The 20,095-nt window shown below is 36.6% G+C and overlaps 1 protein-coding gene across 14 annotated transcripts in view; it reads left to right on the top strand.

The window, feature by feature from the left end:
* VPS13B (vacuolar protein sorting 13 homolog B) overlaps positions 1-20,095 on the top strand; it is a 485,731-nt gene that overhangs the window by 83,291 nt on the left and 382,345 nt on the right. For all 14 annotated transcript variants that reach the window (XM_082316760.1, XM_082316766.1, XM_082316768.1 and 11 more), the window contains 3 exons: positions 193-362; positions 3,279-3,473; positions 5,084-5,208. In XM_082316760.1, the coding sequence (XP_082172886.1) occupies positions 193-362; positions 3,279-3,473; positions 5,084-5,208 (490 nt within the window). The remainder of the gene's footprint in view (positions 1-192; positions 363-3,278; positions 3,474-5,083; positions 5,209-20,095) is intronic.

The following is a 20,095-nucleotide window of genomic DNA, read 5'->3' as shown; positions in this document are numbered from 1 at the left end:
ACTTTGAAGTAAGGAGAATCCAGTTACGATTGCATTTAGCCTTATGTAGAACCAGTGTGGAATAAAATTATTAACTGGGGGGGGGAAATGCTTTCTGGTTTTTTGCTAGTCCCTAACCATTTCTGAAACAGCAACTGTAGGAGATATTTTATAGATTTTAATCAAAACATATGTAATCTTGATTTATTGTAGATATTATGGATGGAAATAGAACTATGCCAAGTTCAGAAGAAGTAGCATCATTGGAAGAATACATTCCCACTCGACTTACAACATTCACTGTTCTTAAGTGTACAATTATAATCCCTGTGGCAGAATTCAATTTACTAGACCACCTGATGCCCATAATCATGGGTGAGAAGGTATGTACGCACAGATATTTATTCAGTTCTTTATATCAGCATGTGCTATTTCATGTAAATTTTCTCACTGGGCTGTTATTCCGTGTGTCGGATGTATTACTGAGTTCCAAATGAGATTGGTGTCCATGAGCCTTCCTTTCACATACGTAAGACAAATGGTGTGTGCAGTGACTAGCTAGACTTGTAAACTGAAAGTGTCATGTACTGGTAGGAAAAAAGAATTTGGAAGAAAAAAGATTTTTAAATCATCAAGCAGATTAAAAAGAAGTATCTCTGACTTGAAGTTTTTTTTATGGAAACCTTTCGATCAGAAGAGTACCTGCTGTCATTTTGCCATGCAGGTCTTCCTAAAGTTGAAGTCTGAAATATTTGAATACATAGGCTCAGTACAGACTTCGTAGATGTTAACAGCCAGCTAGCTCTGTGTGTACTAGTCCCAGCCAGGACGCCAGCAGGACTTCGTCTGTTACTGAGCGTTTAACTGCTGAGTGACTAGCTCAGAGAGCCAGAAATGAAATTTTCTTAACAGCCTTAATTTGTTTTATCTTCTGGATAATTGTAGTGTAACTCCAGCTAAAGAATCCTGTACTGGTTTTATTCCTACAGGACTCCTTCCTCAGTGCACAAAGCTGAGGCACAGTAGGGATGAATCAGTGTTTTGTAGTGAAGACTTGCAGTAAGTTTACCTCTCGCGGCAGAGGCTGGAAGGTATTTTATGGATAAGGAAAGGGACGGGAAGAAGAAGAAGAAAAAAATCAGTTCTTGACTGAGTTCAATTTCTAGGAATTTTCATCTGATAGTGAAAGTGTTTTATCACACTTCCAATGTGTTTTTTCACAAGTGGACACTAAATACATGTTGCTTGTACTTAAGGATGAGCTTTTTTAGTCAGATGTATTTCGTAGAACTTCTCAGTATCTGTGGTTCCGATTAAAGCAATGGCAGTTAGGCTTTTACTTGTTAAGTACTTTGCTATGCTAAACATTCAAAAATTGGCATTCAAACTGACTTCAAGAATTAGTGAATTATTTTTGTATCAGCCTTTCTTTTCAATGATAATTTCTTGTCTAAAATGGAGATGAAGTTGTATATTCTGAAGGTGTTGTGAAAGTAACTGTATTAGTATTTGTGAAGCGTTTATATCTAAGAAAGGTGAAATCTTTTTTTTTTTTTTGGAGATGGATTTGAGTAGTATTACATGAGGGAAGGCACAATGACATTAAATTATCTTCATAATGTAATAGATACCTGCTGACTAGGGGAGCACTGCCTAACTTGTGCTGTATTTTTTTTATAGAATGTGCTTATTTATGGCATGTTTATGTGGTTTACGATTGTATGTGTATGCACAAGAGGACAGAATATGGAAAGTCTTAATTTATGGCGTTTCTTATAGTGTGCTTGTATAACCATTTTCATTGGCCTTCTCCAGGCTGAACGACTCCAGTTGTCTCAGTCTCTCCCGAGAGAGACCTCCTGTGCTCCAACCCCCCAACCACTTTGGTAGCCCTCCAACAAACTTATTCTGATATGTCCATGTCTGTCTTGTACTGGATACAGTACTTCATTTTAATGGATACTATGAAAAATATAATTGGATGTGTAAAATTGCAAAATTTATTTTTTTGGAATGGCATCTTTTTTTTTGCTGAGATGTCTGGCATGACTGCGAATACATAATAATACATGACAGTGTAAAGGTTGGATCAGCATTAGTTTAGGATGGTGAGAGTGCTTTGGAGTGATAAAAATGTAAGCAAATATTTTATAGAACAAAATATTTTGACTTTGCATATTCTGGTAGTGGGTTGACCTTGGCCAGCTGCCAGGTAGTCACCCAGCCACTCTCTCACTTTCCCTCCTCAACAGGACAGGAGGGAGAGAATAGGATGGGTCGAGGTAAAGCAGGGGAGATCACTTACCAATTACCATTACTAGTGAAACAGACTCCACTTGGGGAAAATTAATTTAATTTATTGCCAGTTAAAATGTACTTAGATAGTGAGAAACAAAGACAAGACTCAAAATAACACCTTTCCTCCCTGCCCCCCTTTTTCCCAGGCTCGACTTCACTCCTTCATTCCCTGGCTCGGGGAGGGGGAATGGGGGGGTGCGGTCAGTCTGTAACAGTTCATCTCTGCCACTCCCTCTTCCTCACACTTTTCCGCTGTTCCAGTGTGAGTCCTTCCCACAGTCCTTGAGGAAGAATCTGCTCCAGTGTGGGCTCTCCACAAGGCTGCAGAGTCCTTCAGGGCATATCCACCTGCTCCAGCGTGGGGTAATCCACGGGCTGCAGCGTGGATATCTGCTCTGGTGTGGTCTCTTCCATGGCCTGCAGGGAAATCCTTGCTCCACCGTGCTCTCCTCCATGGGCTGCAGGGGAACATCTGCTCTGGTGCCTGGAGCACCATCTCTTCCCCCTCCTTCTCCTCTGACCTTGCTGTTCGTATTGCTGTTTCTCACTTTTTTTTCCCCTCAGTCCTCTCAGCCTGTGTGGCATTTTTGCCCTTTCTTAAATGTGTTTCCACAGAGGTGCCGCCAGCTTGGCCGATGGGCTCAGCTGTGTCCTGCAGCGGGGCCGTTGCAGCACCGGCTGGAACTGGCCGTGTCTGGCACGGGGCAGCCCCCGGTCTCCCCTCACAGAGGCCGCCCCTGCAGCCCCCCACTGCCTCCACCTGGGCACCTACACCCGAGACAAATATGGATAAAAAGTTTATACGTAAATTTTGAACTTTGAAGAACGTATTTTGAAAAGATTGAAGGATTCATATTATAATGACCATAAGGCCACGGTATCTGTAACAGTTCATTACATGTAGATTTGCTTGTGTGTGTAGGGAGATAAGAATATGTAAATATGGTAGATAATACATCTGTAGTGTAATAATTGCATGGATTTTTTCCCCCCTCCCCTAGAACTTAAGTGGACTGTTAAATGCTTCAAGCTTCCAACCTCTGCGGCCTTTACCTTCTGTCCGAATTTTGGTGGATAAGGTTAACCTGGAGCACTCGGTGCCGATGTACGCTGAGCAACTGGTGCACATGGTCAGCAGCCTCGGCCAGCCGTCTGACAACCTGCTTCATTACTGTTACTCACACTGCTATCTGAAGGTAAAAGAAGGCTTGAGATCTGTTCATTGCTGCAATGTGCTGAGAAAAATTTGATAGAAGTATAGATAATCCTAAGTGTTAGCGTGTTTCTTGGGAGAAAGTTTTAAGCTTATCTAAAAGGATGTAGAGTAAACACATTTTACAGAATGTTGTTTGGGATTGCTGCTTCTGACCTGAGCCAAATGTTTTGTAATATGAACAGAAAACTTCACATGAGGAAACTACAGACTGAAGCCCCAAGGTCTTTGTGGCAAGATCGAGTTAAAATAATTTAGAAAGAAACCTTTCCCCTTTTCTAGTGTAACACTTATGGAATATGTAGATTGCAGTGAATTACACTTAGAAACTTGATGGGATGTTATGAGGAAAAACCATTACTTCTAGTAGTATTGATAGAGCAAAAGCATGCTAGTGAAGGTATGCAATCAGAAACTGTTGCCAAACAATTTCGGTTTTTTCATTACAAGAGGAAAAACCTCTGAATGTTCTCAGTTAAAGATCCATTATATGAGAGGAGTTCTTATTTTGAAGTTGGGGGAAGTTTAAGAAGCTACTGAAAAATTGCTTTGAGATTATTCAGTTGCTATCTGCGGAGATTTTTAGTAGAATGAAAAAGTGAAATATCAAGAAGAGTTTTAAAACAGGTCTTGCGACCTTTTAGGATGTGCTCAGGTAGTTTGAAACCTTTTGGGTGCTACTAAAATGTAAATGTTTACTAATAGAACTCTTAATTTTGCTAAATTTTTCAGTTATCCATTCACTTCTGTGCTGATATCTTAATAGAGATTAAAACAATGAAATCCTTACTATCTGCGTAAAACAAACTCTGTCCTAGAATTGCATGGCAAGCTTTTGGTTTTCTGGGTGACATGTTTACCTTCTGTCACATTTAAAGTTATTGGTATGGCAATATTGCCAGTCATCTGTGTAGTTTTCAGTTTGAGGGGATTTATTTCTATTCAAAAAGTTTTTAGCAGCTGTTTGATCAGTGTTTGCAAAATATGGACTTCAATTTTGAGTTTTATAGGATTCATTTGCTAGCTTTAATGTAGGCCGAAATGTTCTGTTCTTATGTGAATGGTGGTACAGCATGTTAAAAAGTCAATTCTACAACCATTTGTTTTCTGTATTGAACAGGGGAAAATCGTAAAGAATAGTTGTGATGAACCTTTCTATAGATGCTCTTATTAAGATAAAAAGCTTTGAAGGGAAGCTCTCATTTCCTTAAATACCATTTTTTTTAGGCCAATAATTACAAAAAGTGATTTTATTTATTTTATATGAAAGGCAATGTGTAATCTGCAAATTTAAAGGATATAGAATAACGTATTTTAGTTGATAAATTATAATTCAGCATTTTTTAAAAATTCAGAGTGTAGTTAACATTTATTTTTGGAACAAAGAAAATATTTTTATATGTATTCCTATTGGGACATTATTTTAGGTAGATTTTTCTAGTTATATTTGTGTTTGGGGGAAAAGGAATTATCTAAAAATTGTACAAAATTTATTTCATATTTATTGAGTATATTTAAAAATGTGTATATTTTGTTATGAAAGTGATCTAATCATGTGATAGTATACCCTTTGACCAACTTAATTTGTTTCAGATATTTGGTTTTCAAGCAGCACTGACTTCTTTGGACAGTAAAGGATTGTACTGCTTTCCTGTTCCAGTTATCCCCTCATTCAGTACTGCTGTTTATGGCAAGCTGATCAAGTTTCCCAAATATTGGTGAGTATTAAGCTTGTACAGTGTATTTAAGTAATGCGCTCAACTACTTTTGCGTTTCTAATGAACGATTTAAAAATGCCAAGCTCCATATATATACCTAAACTTCTCTGTCTCTTCTGTCATATTCTACTGTTAAGTCTGTTATTATTAATAAATTTCTTTGTAAGGATAGCTGTTAGTAAACATTTTAGACCCTTGTTTGGTTGAGAGGACAGACTATGCAAGCCCTATAGTAAACGGCTTTCTTCTAGACCTTGTAGAATTCTGTGAACCAGTTTCCATTCTTCCTTGAGTAGATACAAAAGCTGAAGTTATATATTGATGGCAAGCTCAATGTGTTTAACTGAACAGGTCAGCTCTTTCTGTTTTAAACTCAACCAAATAAAAAGCAACAAATGGGGGGGGGGGGGGGGGGACGACACAGGACACAGAACAAAACAAAACACCCCAACTCCACAAAAAGACAGTCTCTACCAGACTTCTAGTTCTGTTAGTCATTACAGTTGAAAGTGTTTTAACATTGTGATCAGGTATTAAGCTGTTTGTAGTAGTTCAGATTTTAAATGCAAACACTTCTGTTCTGAAAACAATTCTGTGCTTTATTATAAAATGAGTTATGTATTTTTTTTAAAACTTTAATGCCATGGAAATTCAGTATTTAAATTTAGCTCTATAGGTTAAATCTTATGATCATAAATGTCAGTGTGTAATAGTTTTTATTAATAAATCGTATTTATAAAAACTATTTTCAAGAAAATGCATTTTGGCAATATTTTGGACTGGACATTAGTTTTCTTTATCCCTCATTTTGAGCAGTAGCTGTCTGTAATACTACTTTATGACTAAATCCATACAAAGAATCTTACATAAAATGACAAGATAACAGGAAAACAGGTTAATGTGTTAAATAGTTTGGCTTCAAACATTCTATGTTGTATAGCTAATTTGTAACAGTGAAAGTTTAACGGTTTATAAAAAAAAACCTATGTCTATCATTGTTCATGGTGCTACATAGAGAATATACTAGTTTCTCTCTCACAAGCTATGATACCATGTTAAATATAAGAGGTTTTTAGCATAATCAGCACACCACCAGGTGGTAGCAGCCTAATTGACTTTCTCATATTTTCCATCAATAGTTTACAAAAGTACTAACCACTTCAAATGAATTGCTGTTCTGTTGTGGTGTTTTGCTAAAAAATAATAAATGTTACCAGGATAATCCATAATTGGCACTAATCAGAGTACGTCAGTACTCTGGTAGGATTGACAGCCTTTCCTGACATGCCCTGACTTTTAACACTAAGTTCTGGTTAGTGATCCTTGTTAGTAAACTGTGGAAATAAATTAGTGTTTAATGGTAAACTTAAATTTATTTAGTAAATTATAAAACATTGTGCAAAACAAAAATGATTTTAGAGATGAAAAAATGGTTGAAAAAAATCTGTCATCTGACAAGTTCACGGTATTCACGTGCTAGTGCTTTCTCATGAGTGCACTTGCGCTCTCTTTTGTGTGTGCCTGTGCTCACTTTGCTTGATCTCTTGCTTGCTCATGCTTGGTTTCTCGTGCTTTTCCACATGCGCTGTTGCATGCTTGCCATCACGCTCTATCTCATGTGTGCATGGCCTTGTGCTTGCATTCTCTCTCTCCTGTGCAGTCTCTGCTTCTCTCTCATGCTTTCTGTCTTACTCACTTTCTTTCTCTCTCTTTTAAAAATACAGTGTATTACGATGTGTGCCCAGCTGGAAAATACAGTATGGTAGGCTAATAACATAGAAAAATAAAAACGAGCAGTAGTTTTGGGAAGTGGAGGCAGGAGAATGGTCCTGTGTTAAAATAATAAATGCTGATAGATGGTTTGCTAGTAGATCTTGTAAGACCAACACTTATTGTGGTCTAGTGTATTTTAAAATAATTTTAATAGATTTCTCATTTTGTGTTATGATATCTTTCTAAAGCTTACTCATTTATTACCAGTGTGAAATAATTATATAAAATTAACTTATTCCAACAATTTATTTAAACTAAGCAACACCAATTTGCGGGTAATAAAGTAGAAAAACAAATGAGTACAGCAGCAGCCTGGTTAAATGAAGTGTAGTTTGAAGTGAATAAAACTCCAGATGAAACGCATCAAATAGCACTTGAACTAAATCGAAATCAGCATGAGGACTGAGAGCTTCATTGAAGTCATGCAGTGAGTGAGAATTAGTCTGGTAGGATAACCTGGTAATGTCATTAAACTTAAATTCGGTCCTCCCCCCCCCCCCCCCCCAATTATACCACCTGCTTTATTTGGATTTTTAGATTTCACATTCCAGAGTTTCTTAAAGTACACACATCTGATGCTACATGTGTTCTTCTATTTCTTCGTAGAAAATATATACCACAGACCATACCTTTTAAAAACAAAGACATTTTATGAACTGTTATGGAATCCCTCAGGTAGTATGTTTTGAGTTAGCAGCGAAAATCTCAACTTTATTTCTGACATAAATCAGTAGAATAGCTTTCTTTTCTAGTTTCAGTATAACAATCTCAAAATGTATACAGTGTATTAAATACTGTAGCAATATTTATTTTTTAGAACTGGTTGATAAACATCGGTAGCATGCTTTAACAGATAAAATTTCAGCAACATCAGCCCAGTAAATTCCAGTAAATAACCATAAACGTTACAAAAGTGCTGTTTTGTTTTACCTACTAGATTGATGTCTGCTTTAATTTCAGTTAATACACTTTCTTCTTATAGAAGAAATGTGCTCAAGCTCACTGGGTAACTAAGTCTTTGACATCTTTTAAATTGTATAGCTAATCTATTTTTATATTAAAGTAAAAACATCTGGTCTTTTGTTTTTGTCAAGCATTACAGGATGCAAAATACAATGTTAATGTCAATATTTTACAACTACTTTATGTAGTGTTGCATGCCAGATTGTAAAGCAGCTTTCAAAGCTTTCAGGAGGATGTCTAAAAACAACTGAGAATTAGCAGAATATGTTCAAAAGCCTAGAATGAATGACAAGAATGTTTATTGCCAAACAGAAATCTTGAGAGGAATTAGCTGATTTCTTTTTCTTTTTTTCTTTTGGCTACAATGACTGTGGTAACAGATGAGGTAATTAAGTGTAAGACACTTCAGTGTTATAACCCTCTGTCACTTATACAATATCAATTTATTGTACTTCTGAAGAACATTGAAGTAACATTAAAGAATATAGGTTCTGAATAGCCTTCCTTTTATTTTTCTGATAGCTGGATTGATAGTGAAGTGTGTCATCTGTATGTTTTGAGCCAGATATTGGTCCAGTGTTATGTGTTATTTTATTGCTTTTCTTCTTTTTTTGACCTGTCTTCTCTAAGTTCCCTTTCTGTGACAAGTGTGTTCTGGACTTTCATTTTCCTTTATCAGGTCTGTGGGAAGGTTCTCACTTACTGTCTCCACCTGTGACAGCTTTTGAGACTCTCAACGCTGGTGGAATAAGGTTATAAATGGGGATGATGTGATCTATCCCTGCGACCTTTCTATTCAGCTTCTTGGTTCAGTAGTTTATTTTCAAGGGGTCTGTTTCCTTGATAATGAGTCTCTTCTTTCTCATTTTGAGACCAGAGCAATAGCTGCTGGTTTGCTGTCTGCAAGGAAGCACCAGTACAGACTTGACTAATAGATGGTCATGTTAAATTTGAGTGTGTGAATGAATCTTTTATGAACAAGTTCAGGACCTGCTGGGTAAATTAGTATGTAGGATTTTGCGGTCTGCACTTTAATTATTAGAGAGTACAGAGCAGTTAATTTATTGTTCTTGAATTGTTATTCTATCAGAACAAATCTCTGGAATAGAAACTTGCAAGTAGATCTAGATAATTGCTGGTAAACAAAAAAAGAAATCTTTGAGAGAATAAATAAATGGATATAATTTTTGCAAAGATTCCCTCTTTTGAACTGTTTTCCACAGGTACTGTCTTAGGAAATAAATTTCCATGTGACAACATGAGATTTGATTTGTGTTGTCATCGTGCCTCTTTCCTTCAGTGTTTTTATTGAAGAGCTATCCATTATTGACAAAAGCTGACAGAAGTTTAAAATTTGCTCTGCTGTTAAAGGAAGTCACATGTATCGTATGCTGAGTACCTCAGCTGCCCAGAGATATGATGTCACTTTTTTCATTTGAGAAAGCTGTGGATTACAGTCCTGACAGTTATTTTATTAATATGTGCCCTCACAGTACTGAAAGATTACTACAGAAATCTAGATACAGAGATCCTCACATGGAATATATATGTGCAGTTTCTGTAGGCTTTGTTTTTATGAACCCTTAAGAACATTTATATAATATAGCTGCTCTTAATATTTCAACAGAGATTTAACTGTAAAGGTAAATATTTACTATGTCTCTAGAATCTGTTACGTTTACATTAGATTGGCACCTTAGGTTTTAACCTCCTTTTGGCTAACTATTATACAAGGATATTGAGAAACATGCTTTGCCAGTGATCTGAACATCAGCATTTTGTTTTCTTACCTGACTTCCTAGCTTTTATTTTGACTTTGTTACTGTGTAGTTGCCAAATGGTTGCTTTGTACACATAATTTGGTTTAACTTATAAATTTGAAAACTTAATGTTAAACATTACAAAAACTGAGGATTCTAAAGATCTTGTGTTATTACTGTTTAGATTTCTGCTCTGTTACTGTAAAGGTGTTTGTATTTTTATACAGCTTTACTTCCATTTTCTTCCATCATGTATTTCTTACAAGGCAAACATCCCTCTCTTAATTAAAACCACATAGCGGTATGCCATACAACTGTATTCCTATTGACAGAATTCGTTCTTAGACTCCTTACACAATCTCCTTAGACTCCTTACACAATCCAGGCCACAATCTTAGACTCCTCTGAGTCAAGAAGTGCACCTGCTCATGTCTCTTTTATGGGTCATCTTGAAAATCCTGTGTGCATTTAATGGTATCGCAATGAATTGACCAGAGTGAGAGCAATTCATATTGATCCACAAGCAGTGTGGCAGATGAAGATCTGGCTTCTTGCACAGTAAGAAGTTCTTTAGCAAGGAAATTAGCTCCTGCTGACGTGGCCTTTACTGACAAGGTACTACTGTGATGACAGTAGGAGATTTTAGGATTTGCTGCTCACTGAAGAGAGGGTTAAAAGTGTGGAATGGGGGATCAGGTGAACTCTCTGTTACTTTTTTGATTGAAGCATCTTCGCAGGCCATGTCCAGTGGACTAATGCTGCTTAGAACTAGAAATCAAAGTAGATTTGTGAGCTTGAGAGTCATGAGATGTAGCTGTCATGCAGTTCAGTGCAGTTCTGCTAGTAAGGGCAAGCGGACCCTGCTGGCAAGAAACACAGAGCCAGATATCCATAAACTGTGAACATTAGATCATAAATCTAGGAAGTTTTCCAATAAATTGACACTTGGGTTTTGATTTTTGGCAGCCTGTTTTATTGACTAGTCACAGTAAATCAAGAGTAATGTCAATTTAGATTGGTTGTGGATTGTGTTTCACATGGGCAGTTGAGGGGCATGCTCGGTTCCTGGGTCAGAAGCAGAAACAGGTTGAGAACACGTGAAACTCATTTTGTAGCATTCAGTTGTAACTATTAGTTATGTCAGTAATTGGATATAACTGCCAGATGAAAAATTCAGGGTATCCTTCGAAACAGAAAAGATCTGAGATTGCGTGCCTGAACAGATGCCATCAGTGTATGGGAGAGAGTTTCAGCCACATCAGCATCATGTCAGTTAGAGCTAGCACGTGTAAAAACCTGCTTGAACTATTGAGATATGCCAGTGATATGGGCAGTGCAAAACCAGACAGAAGCAGTCATTCTCTTGGGTTCTGCAGAGGTGGTTGTGTAGAATTGCCTCAGATGTGAACAATCAGTCTAGGGAGTGTGCTGGATTGCTTCAGCATTATGTACTTCTCTGCCATTGCCTAGAAAATGCATCAAAGAACATAATACTAAATCAGAGTTGTTGGGTTTTTTTGTTTGTTTGTTTTAATTTATTGGTAGTTGTTTTCGGTATGGCTTTGAGCAAAGAATTTGATACTGTCAGAAGTTTGGTTTACTGTGCATCTTTGTGTTTGTTTGAGGAGTAGGTATGTCAATATATCATAGCAAATTGTGAACAGTAATATAGGGTGATTTAACAATTCTAACAGAAGAATGATTTTCTCATTGATAACACAGTTTAACATATCTTTCATTATGAAAGTTAAAGTAGGTCATGCTTGTGTATAAGGATGAAGATGCTTAAGGAACTCGTGTGGAACATTTTCTAATCTGCAGTGATATTAATGTCTCAAGTTTCAACATGAACATTTTGGGGCACTTTTCAACTGTGCTCTTCTGGAAGGAGCTGTTGTCAGTAAGCAAGAACAAGCGTCCGTCCAGGAGGGGTTTTGTATTCTGAGTACATGACTTGCAGCTTGATTAGTGTGACTACAAATTAACTTCAGTTGGAAACCTCTAGTTTAATTTTTTTTTTTTAAAATCAAGTCCAGATCTAATCTTACTGCTTCTCAGCAGATGTGGCAGGCAGCATTCAGCAAATCTGTTAAAAGTGCACTTCTAATCAATGTAAATTGGAAGCAGTTGTATTTTTTAGTGTTGTCCATGAGGAGGAAATTCAGCAGAGTTGACAGTAAAGGGTCGTCATTTGTAGTGTTTCCAGTGTAGTTATTTAGACTAATTAATTGTCAAGGCTCTTCAGTGAAAGTAAATTAAGTCTATTAACTACTATCTGTCCAGGGAAAGTGATTGCACATGGTGAGTACTTTATCCTGGTTGTTGTAACTGTTGCCATTAGTATTTGCTGGCATTTGTACTAGAAACAAGCAAATGGTATTTATTTCAAAATGTGTAGGATTTTCAGGGTTGAAAACGCATTTTGCTTTACTTGAGACTGTTTGTCTCAAAACTTAAAGCTGAACTGCTGTTATGCAGCATAAATACCACAGAAAATTTGAATCCCTAATATATATTCCTTTTGTATTGGATGTATTTGGAAATTCTGTTTCTCCTGCTTAGTGTTACCACTGTCTGTAGAAAATATCTGGTTAGGATTTTTGGTGATATTCTCAGTTTATGATGCTTTACCCATGTAAACTCTGGCCAGAAAGATCCACTGGTGACAAGTCTTCACAGACAGTGTTTGTCCTTTATTTCTCCAAAACTTTGCCTGCAATTTGGTGGCTTTTTTTTTTTTTTACCCCCCCTTTAAGTGTATCTGTGAATCACAAAGAGAAACACAGTCTCTGAGCTGGCATCTATACTACTAAATAAAACATTCCAGAAACCAGTCTGTGCCCCTGAGGCCTGGTGGCCTCTGATGGCTCAGTTCATGTCCATATGCCTACCTGTAGCTTTCCCTTACACTCTTAAAAGGAGGAAAAAAAAATTAAAGCTAAGGAGGATATGGTCAGGCTTCAGACTGGAGACAGCTTCTGGCCTGCTTGCTCCCTTCAGCATTGTCTGAGAAAGTGCCAGCTGCTGTGGCCTGAACCTGGCAGGGAGCAAGCTAACAGGTAAACAGCATGCACAGCCACAGACTGTTACTGGAGCCTGCACTTGGCCTTCCTTAGTTGGCAAATAAGGACATAACCTGCTTGAAACCTGCACCCTGAAACTGAAGGGCGTGGAGTTCAACTGTGGTGTCATTCTGCTAGCCACCCCCATTCAAATGTTGGTCATTACATAGGATTTTGAAGGAGTGTACCTTAGTGTTACAGTTGCTCTCTTACCTTTCACTTTTTTCTTTGCAACTTCTTTATAAGAAAATGCCATGGGAGTTGATAGGACTGAAAACACTGTCTTAAAAATTTGTAGTTGTTAAATACAATAACTTGAAGAAAAAATTAGATTCTTTCATGCGTTAGGACTTTTAATATAGCTCCCTATAGAATTATGTTTCTGAAACTGTATTTTTCACCTTGTATGCTATATAATCCTCCTTCACCAAAGCACTATGTTTAAAGGCTTCTTGAATAAGCTATATAGAAGTGCTGGTTTTGTTTATCTTTTTATCGTTGCATTCATTATTCTTATGGAGGATTGTTGTGTTGCTGGACAAGCTGCAGCATATCCTTCTTTGACTCTGCAGAGCTTCGCTGTCAAGTGGTAAGCTTCATTTTCGCCTGGAGTAAGGTACCAGAAGCTCTATAGTCTTAAATTATGCACCTATTTTTACAAGCATGTTAATGTGACACGCAGTTGAATTTGATAACCATGATAAATGGTGACTAAAAACATTTTATTAAAAAAAAAAAGCTGTATTTATCTTCAGTTGGAGCAACAAATAAACCAAATATAAGGGCTTATGTGCATGTTCACCTGTTCAGCTGTCCATAATACCTTAGCAGCATTACTGCATCTGTGTTCATCTCTAGGTAGGAGAAGCATACTGTCCTGTGTCCAGTATCATTTGTTTGCTGTATTCTCCTCGTGCTTGTTCCCTCTGGGACCCAGATGTGCTTTTTCTTTTCTATGGCAATAGTCCTTCTCATAGATCAGGATCTGTCTTTGGTTTTAGGCTAAGTGTTTGCGTGTTGTTTGTGTACAAGGAAACTTCCTCACCATTTTTCCTCAAGGACTTTTATCCTAGTTGTTTATAGCTTTGTATTTTTTTTATTATTTCTTTAGCAACGTCTTTTAAAATAAGTAACCTGTCAGCTGTACATACTGAGGAACAGGTACCGTATTGAACACATGCTAATGTTTGGTCCTCCATTGGGCCTGTATATCTGACAGGCATTGTCTGATTTTCATTAGGTTTTAATATTCTAAAGAACATCAGCTCCCAGTTTCTGAACTAGATTTTCTTAGTATGACGTGTTTTGGATGAGAACATGAGAGGGCAATTTGAACAAAAAAGGAAGAACAAGAGAACAACTGAAGTCAGGCTCATGTGGGATGAGGCCCTTAAACAGTAAACTATGAGAATAAAATCTGTTTATCAGAACAGATTTGGAAAACAGTTATACCTGTTACAGGTGCTTCTGATATTGATGCAAGAAATGGAAAGGATTATGTTGGTTGAGACGCTAGTATAAGAATTGTGGATTTATTTTTCAATTAATCAGAATTTTTATCTATTATGAGGTGTATGTTTTTTAAACAAAAGCCTACAGGATTTTAAAGTAAATTTTAATTAGTTTTCTTTGCTGATTTTTAGCTAGCGTTTCCTTCAAGTTTAATGACCGATTCAAAAATGAAAAATCAAATAGATGGAAATATATTTGGTAAGCATGATTAGAATATTCCTTTGATAGTCAAGAAATGTGCATGTACATGCAGAATGACAGAATTAAGAATCTGGTTTTGTATTTTTAATTTTTAAAAGAAGGGAAAATGGAAATGGAATTGTTATAATGCTGTCACTGACAGTCTCTTGCTCTGAAAGTACTTGTATTTGTTATACTCTAACTTTTATTTTGCATACATCTTGGATTTGGCTGTGTACATGTATCACAGCAAGAAAATGTTTTTCTGATTTTATGTTTTACTGATGGCGTCTTTTCTTCAGTGTGTATGTATGTGATAATTTTGATGGTCTTGAAGACTCACTAGGGATTGTGGAGTTTGTAAGTAATGAGGTAGATGTAATGAAACTCTCACAGTGAATAGACCAAAACTGAACACAAAAAACTATATCCATAGAATCTGCTTCAAAGTTTGTATTATTTTTGAGGAAAGAATGTGTAAAGTCAATGCCGAGTCAGCGCTTAGGATGGTAAATTTAGATTTAACAATAATTGTAGTCTTTGAAGTAAAAAGTATTACGCATTTCCTGAGATTTATTGTTTTGCTTTAAATAGCTTCTAATATCCTTTAAAATTCGTTTGAGGTTGCTAATTAATGAGGCCACAATATAATAATTTTAACAGCCTTTACACTCTTTCTGCTGTTATGCAGCGTATACATGCGAATCAGTAGCACACCTTGTCCATTCATGTCCTTGCTGTTGATGATACCCTTGATCCATCCTTTGCTATATTAAAGGCATTTCTGGTAATGGGAAAAACAAAGCACCCTTCCCTCCCTTCCAGCAACTTCCTTTTGATGCTGTAACTTCTATTTTAATGGATACTAGAATTGGCTTTTGGGGTACTTTCAGGCAAGGAAGAGTGTCTGGTCAGCTGTGCTCACTCTGGCAAATGGAAAGGTCCTCACCATAGATAAGGCCCACGAGCTGGGCTGTTTCCTTGTAAATAATGTGTATATATAACTTTCGAACATGTTTGATAATTTCCAAAGTGTTATAAGAAATAGCGAAGAAGAAAGTCACATTGCAAATTTGAGGTAGGAAAAGAGTTTGAAATTTGAAATCATTAGTAGAATGGAATAGTCTAAGAAATGAAATATCTGCACGTTTTGAAATAAATTTATTAGGAGATAACTAATTTGTATTTAAGATGCCAAATTTTGCAGCTTTGCTGGGAATAAGAAAGGTAATTTGACAGTAACTTGAAAACAAAATAATAAGTGCAATTTTAAAAGATCATATTGGACAGGAATCTGTATCAAAAAATCCTTACTTGTGCTTAATTGTGCTAGTAATTCAACAAAATTCTATCCTACAAAATCATATCCTGTATCCTACAAAAAAAACCTTGTAATTGACTGTATTATTAGCTGTTGAGTTGACTCTGTGAATTTCCCTCGGATTGAAGGGATAGTTTCTGAGAACTGATGCTCTTACTTCTGACAGCATGAAAGGATGATGGAAGTAGTTGCTGTTCTCAGGGCTGCCATAGTCATGACTCTTGCTCCCCTGATAACACCAGGTTAAGCGTGGATCTCCTTGCCAAATGACAGCAGCCTTTGTGTCCCATTCCTGTTTTGTGGCGTCGTGTTCAGCAGATGACTGCGTTTGTCCATGCAATTTTCTTCACTGAGCACCAGCATGTTTCTGAGCCCTCCTGGCTCCCTGTTTTACCTGCTAATGGCAACCAAATGGCTCTGTGTGGCAGATTTAGAGGACTGATTTAATGGCTGTTGCTGCTGCTTCTGGGAGTGTGTGAAGGGGTAAGGAGGAGACGAAAAGGAAGAGGGAGGGGGAGAGGTTGCTTCTCTAGACAGTAAAGCAGGCTGCTCTGTGGTAAGTCAATTCCCCAAACCCTGTTCTACCTCTGTGGCTACTGAGATTGGATTACACTGTGGTATCCGAAGCAATGACACTAGATTTACAAAAGCAACAAAAAAATGTAACGCTCTGTTTTAATAAATGTAGATCTTTGCTGTTTGGAGGTTTATGGACACTAGCAACTTTTACGTGGTTACCTCTGGTGGTTTTGGTGGCCTTGGTCATCTGCAGTTGTTTAGTTACAGCATCTCCAAGTTCCCGCCAATTTCCCCCTGTCAGGGAAACTATCATTTACCAGGAGGTAAATGATAATGATTGCATTTATTTTGGCATTGCTGCTTTTCTGAGTAGGAACTAGTTCTCCCGAGAAGATACATGGCACAACTCAAATAGTAGATGTAAAAGTGCTCTGCTTCTGGTATGATTCTCTGTGTACTACCCTCATCAAGCCGGTGGTTCCCTATAAAATGTCCTTGCTTCTTTCTGGGCTTTTCTGTTGTTTTGGGGTTTTTTTGTTTTGCCTTTTTTTTTTAATATGTTTTGATCTTTGGTCACTGTAATAAGTACTGATTTTTCTCATTTTTTTCCTCATATTTTCTCATTTTTTCTTATATTTGGATCTCACTGGATATAACACAGCTAAATGTCATATCCTTTCGCTTGTCCCCACTAATATCCACAATCAATGACACTAAGATTCCTAGATTCACGTTAAAAAGTTACAGACCTTCTTGCAGAAGTAAAGAAAGCATAGATGTTTAACATGTACATAAGAAAAAATGTCCTAAATTGGCATTAATCACAACCCATGAGGAAAGTTTCTTATCCCTTGTTTTCTTATTTCCCCCTCACACCTTGTGGAGTTCTGGAGATGCAGTTCTTCAAAGATACAACTTTATGCATGAGATTCAGTTGTTTGATGTGTGTAAAGCTAACCATATAAAGAACGTAAAGAAGACTAAGGGCTCTCTCAGAGCAGAGAACTTGGAATGTTATTCTTTTACAGATTGTTCTTGTCACTTTAATGATTCTTTCTGGAGGCAAGTATTAACTAGTGATTAGAAAAGGAGGTTTTTTTTCAAAGAAATGGCAATTAATGACTGACCTCCACTTGCAGTTTGGTGGAAGTTCAGATCCCTAGCATCTGTCCCATTGATGAGCTTTCCCAAAGCCAGTAGGCTGAATTTGATCTAAACATCCTAAATACATTTCTCTAGTGCAGCTGCAGGTTTAACATGGTCTGGCGTTACAGTTTCAGCAGCCACCTTAGTTTATCATGTGTCCAAAAGTAAGACTGAAAATCCAACCCCTTGTTGGGTTATCCGTTGTTGGTATCAACAAATTTCTAGTTCAAATCTGTTGCATTTTGAGGCACATAGGCAATGACTTAACTGGAAGTGGTGATAGACTGCTTTCCTGCCTTCTTTCTTAAACTTTTAATCCAGTGGGTGAAAGACTTACTGATGCTTAGTGTGGCTGTTTTCAAGCTGAGGGAAATTAAGACTTTCCTACCCTCACATTCCAGGTCTTTGTTTTTTCTTGCAGCCTTTGACATTTTCTCTTGGTGTCTCACAGCAGATAAAGTTACAATGAGGGTCCCACTGAGGTCGCTGCTTCTCACTTCTTCCTTGTTGTTTCAAAAACCAGTATTATTATTTGCATGGAATGATTATAATTTTTAATGATCATAATTTTTAATGTCCAAATGTAACAAAACAAACTAAATGATTTTAAAACCAGTCCAAGTTTAGAGCTCCCAACGCGTATGCCCAGAGTCTTGCATTGTTTGCTTCAAAGGGATTTTTTTTGCAAGGTTTCTTCCTTTTAGATATTTGTTTGAATTTAGTAATTACTTCTGTTCTTGTAGTAATGCATTTATTTTTCTTTGCGGTATAAAGCTAAATTTTATTGTTCCATTAAAACACACGCTGTAATGAGAATAGGGAATGGATATTCTCTGTTAATTTCCTAAGACATATTGACACTTGTACTTTGCCTGCATTGTTTTGTTTTCACAATTGTTTCAAGGAAATCTTTTTTTTTTTTTTTTTTTCTGAAATTCACATGAATTAACACTTTACAAACATTTTTCATCCTGACAATTTCAATTCCAGAGCTGATGTTAAAAAAAAAAAAATAGTATAGAGAAGTCAGTTTTGAAATGATCGTGTTGTTCTCTTCTAATCCCATATCTAAAATTTTCAGAAAGTAAAAAGTAATTTTTTTTATTAATTGGAAAAAAAGTAAAAAATTGGTGAATCTTGAAGTTTTTCCCTTGTAATAAATTGTATGATTAGCAGTATTTCCTACAAATAAGAGGCAAAGGTAGCTGCAGCTGCTGAAAATTCACCTGTGTAAGAGATGACATAAGATGTCAGGCAGCCTTTAGTGAAGCCTATAGAAGAGCAGAAGAGGTTTTGAAGACATCAGTCTTGGAGATGTTTTTGGAATGAGGTGTTCCAAAGCGGGTTTAATTATTATTTTTCGATAATAATTAACTTGGTCCTCTAGCACAAATAACTGTATGTTGCTGTCTGAAGACAAAAAATTGTGTTAGTGTATGCAGCCATGTGATGGGAGTGTTTTTTATTGTGAGCAGTAGTGACTTCAGTCTTGCATTTAAAAAAAAAAAAAAATTCTAAGACTGTAGTGGTTAACTTCCTTTCCCTTTCTTCTTCTCCCTGTGTGCTCCCTTCAGAGTTTTGATACTTGTTATTAAGTAGCTAGACATTGTTTCCCTTACCCAATAATAGTTGCTTAAATGTTAAAAAAAGGATCAAAATTGTCATTTTCTTTAAGTTGATATGAAAGATCAGATTAAGTAGAAATATGGATTTGTTGTAGGTATGTAGATGAAGCCTTTGTTCATGTCAAATATAAAACCAGCATACATTTTCTGTTTGCCTAAGAGGAAAGGTGTGCAAATGCTGACTGAAATTATTTAGGCACTTAAATTACATTCAGGTTCTTCTAAGGCACAGTTGCTGGGTTCTAGTAGCAGGTTACTGGTTTTGTTATTTTGGAAAAAATGAACTCATCGTATTTTACTGTACAGGATATGAGTAATAACAAAAATTAAATTTTTGGAAACATTTTGCAGGTTCCAGCTTTGCAGTTGGGGACTCTATATAAACCTCTGGAGCCAGCTGTTCACCACTATATTCTTTCAATCACTCTGAGGTGTTGATTTTAAAAGAATAAGTTGCTGTTCCTAAAGTCTACAAACTGAAAATATTTCATAGCAGGCCTGTGAACTTACATGGACTGGTTATATTGGTGCCTATGCACGGTGTATAATGAGGACCAATTCATGTTTTCATTCAAAAACTGCGAAGAAAACTATTTTCTTTAATGGTACGCCAGATTTATCCAGATATTTCAGCAAGTCTGTATTACAGTTTGTCAGCAAACTGGGTACAACCAAGGTGTATTTAAAAATCATTTAATTAGGACAGATTCATTTTCACTCCATGCCACTACACAGCAAGACTTGCTTGTTCATATTTCCTTAAATTTATTCTGGAACTTGTCCAAGTTCAGCTTTAATGAGTAGCCTATCCTGCTAGTTACATTAGGATTTATTTTCCCCTAGAGAAGAGTGTTTGAATTGGTAGTTTTTTAACCTGTTCAGTTAAATGAACATATGTTCAGAACTGCATCTTAACTCTTGAGTGTAAAGATTTGAGAAATAATTATTTCTATTGTTGTTACAGTTTTAAAGTGCCGTTTAAATAGTGGGTTTAGACTCCAACTACGTGCCATAACTGTTTTAATA

This window comes from Platalea leucorodia, assembly GCF_965183815.1.
Source record: "Platalea leucorodia genome assembly, chromosome: 1".
Lineage (NCBI taxonomy): Eukaryota > Metazoa > Chordata > Aves > Pelecaniformes > Threskiornithidae > Platalea > Platalea leucorodia.
This window is presented reverse-complemented; position numbering and strand designations above follow the sequence as displayed.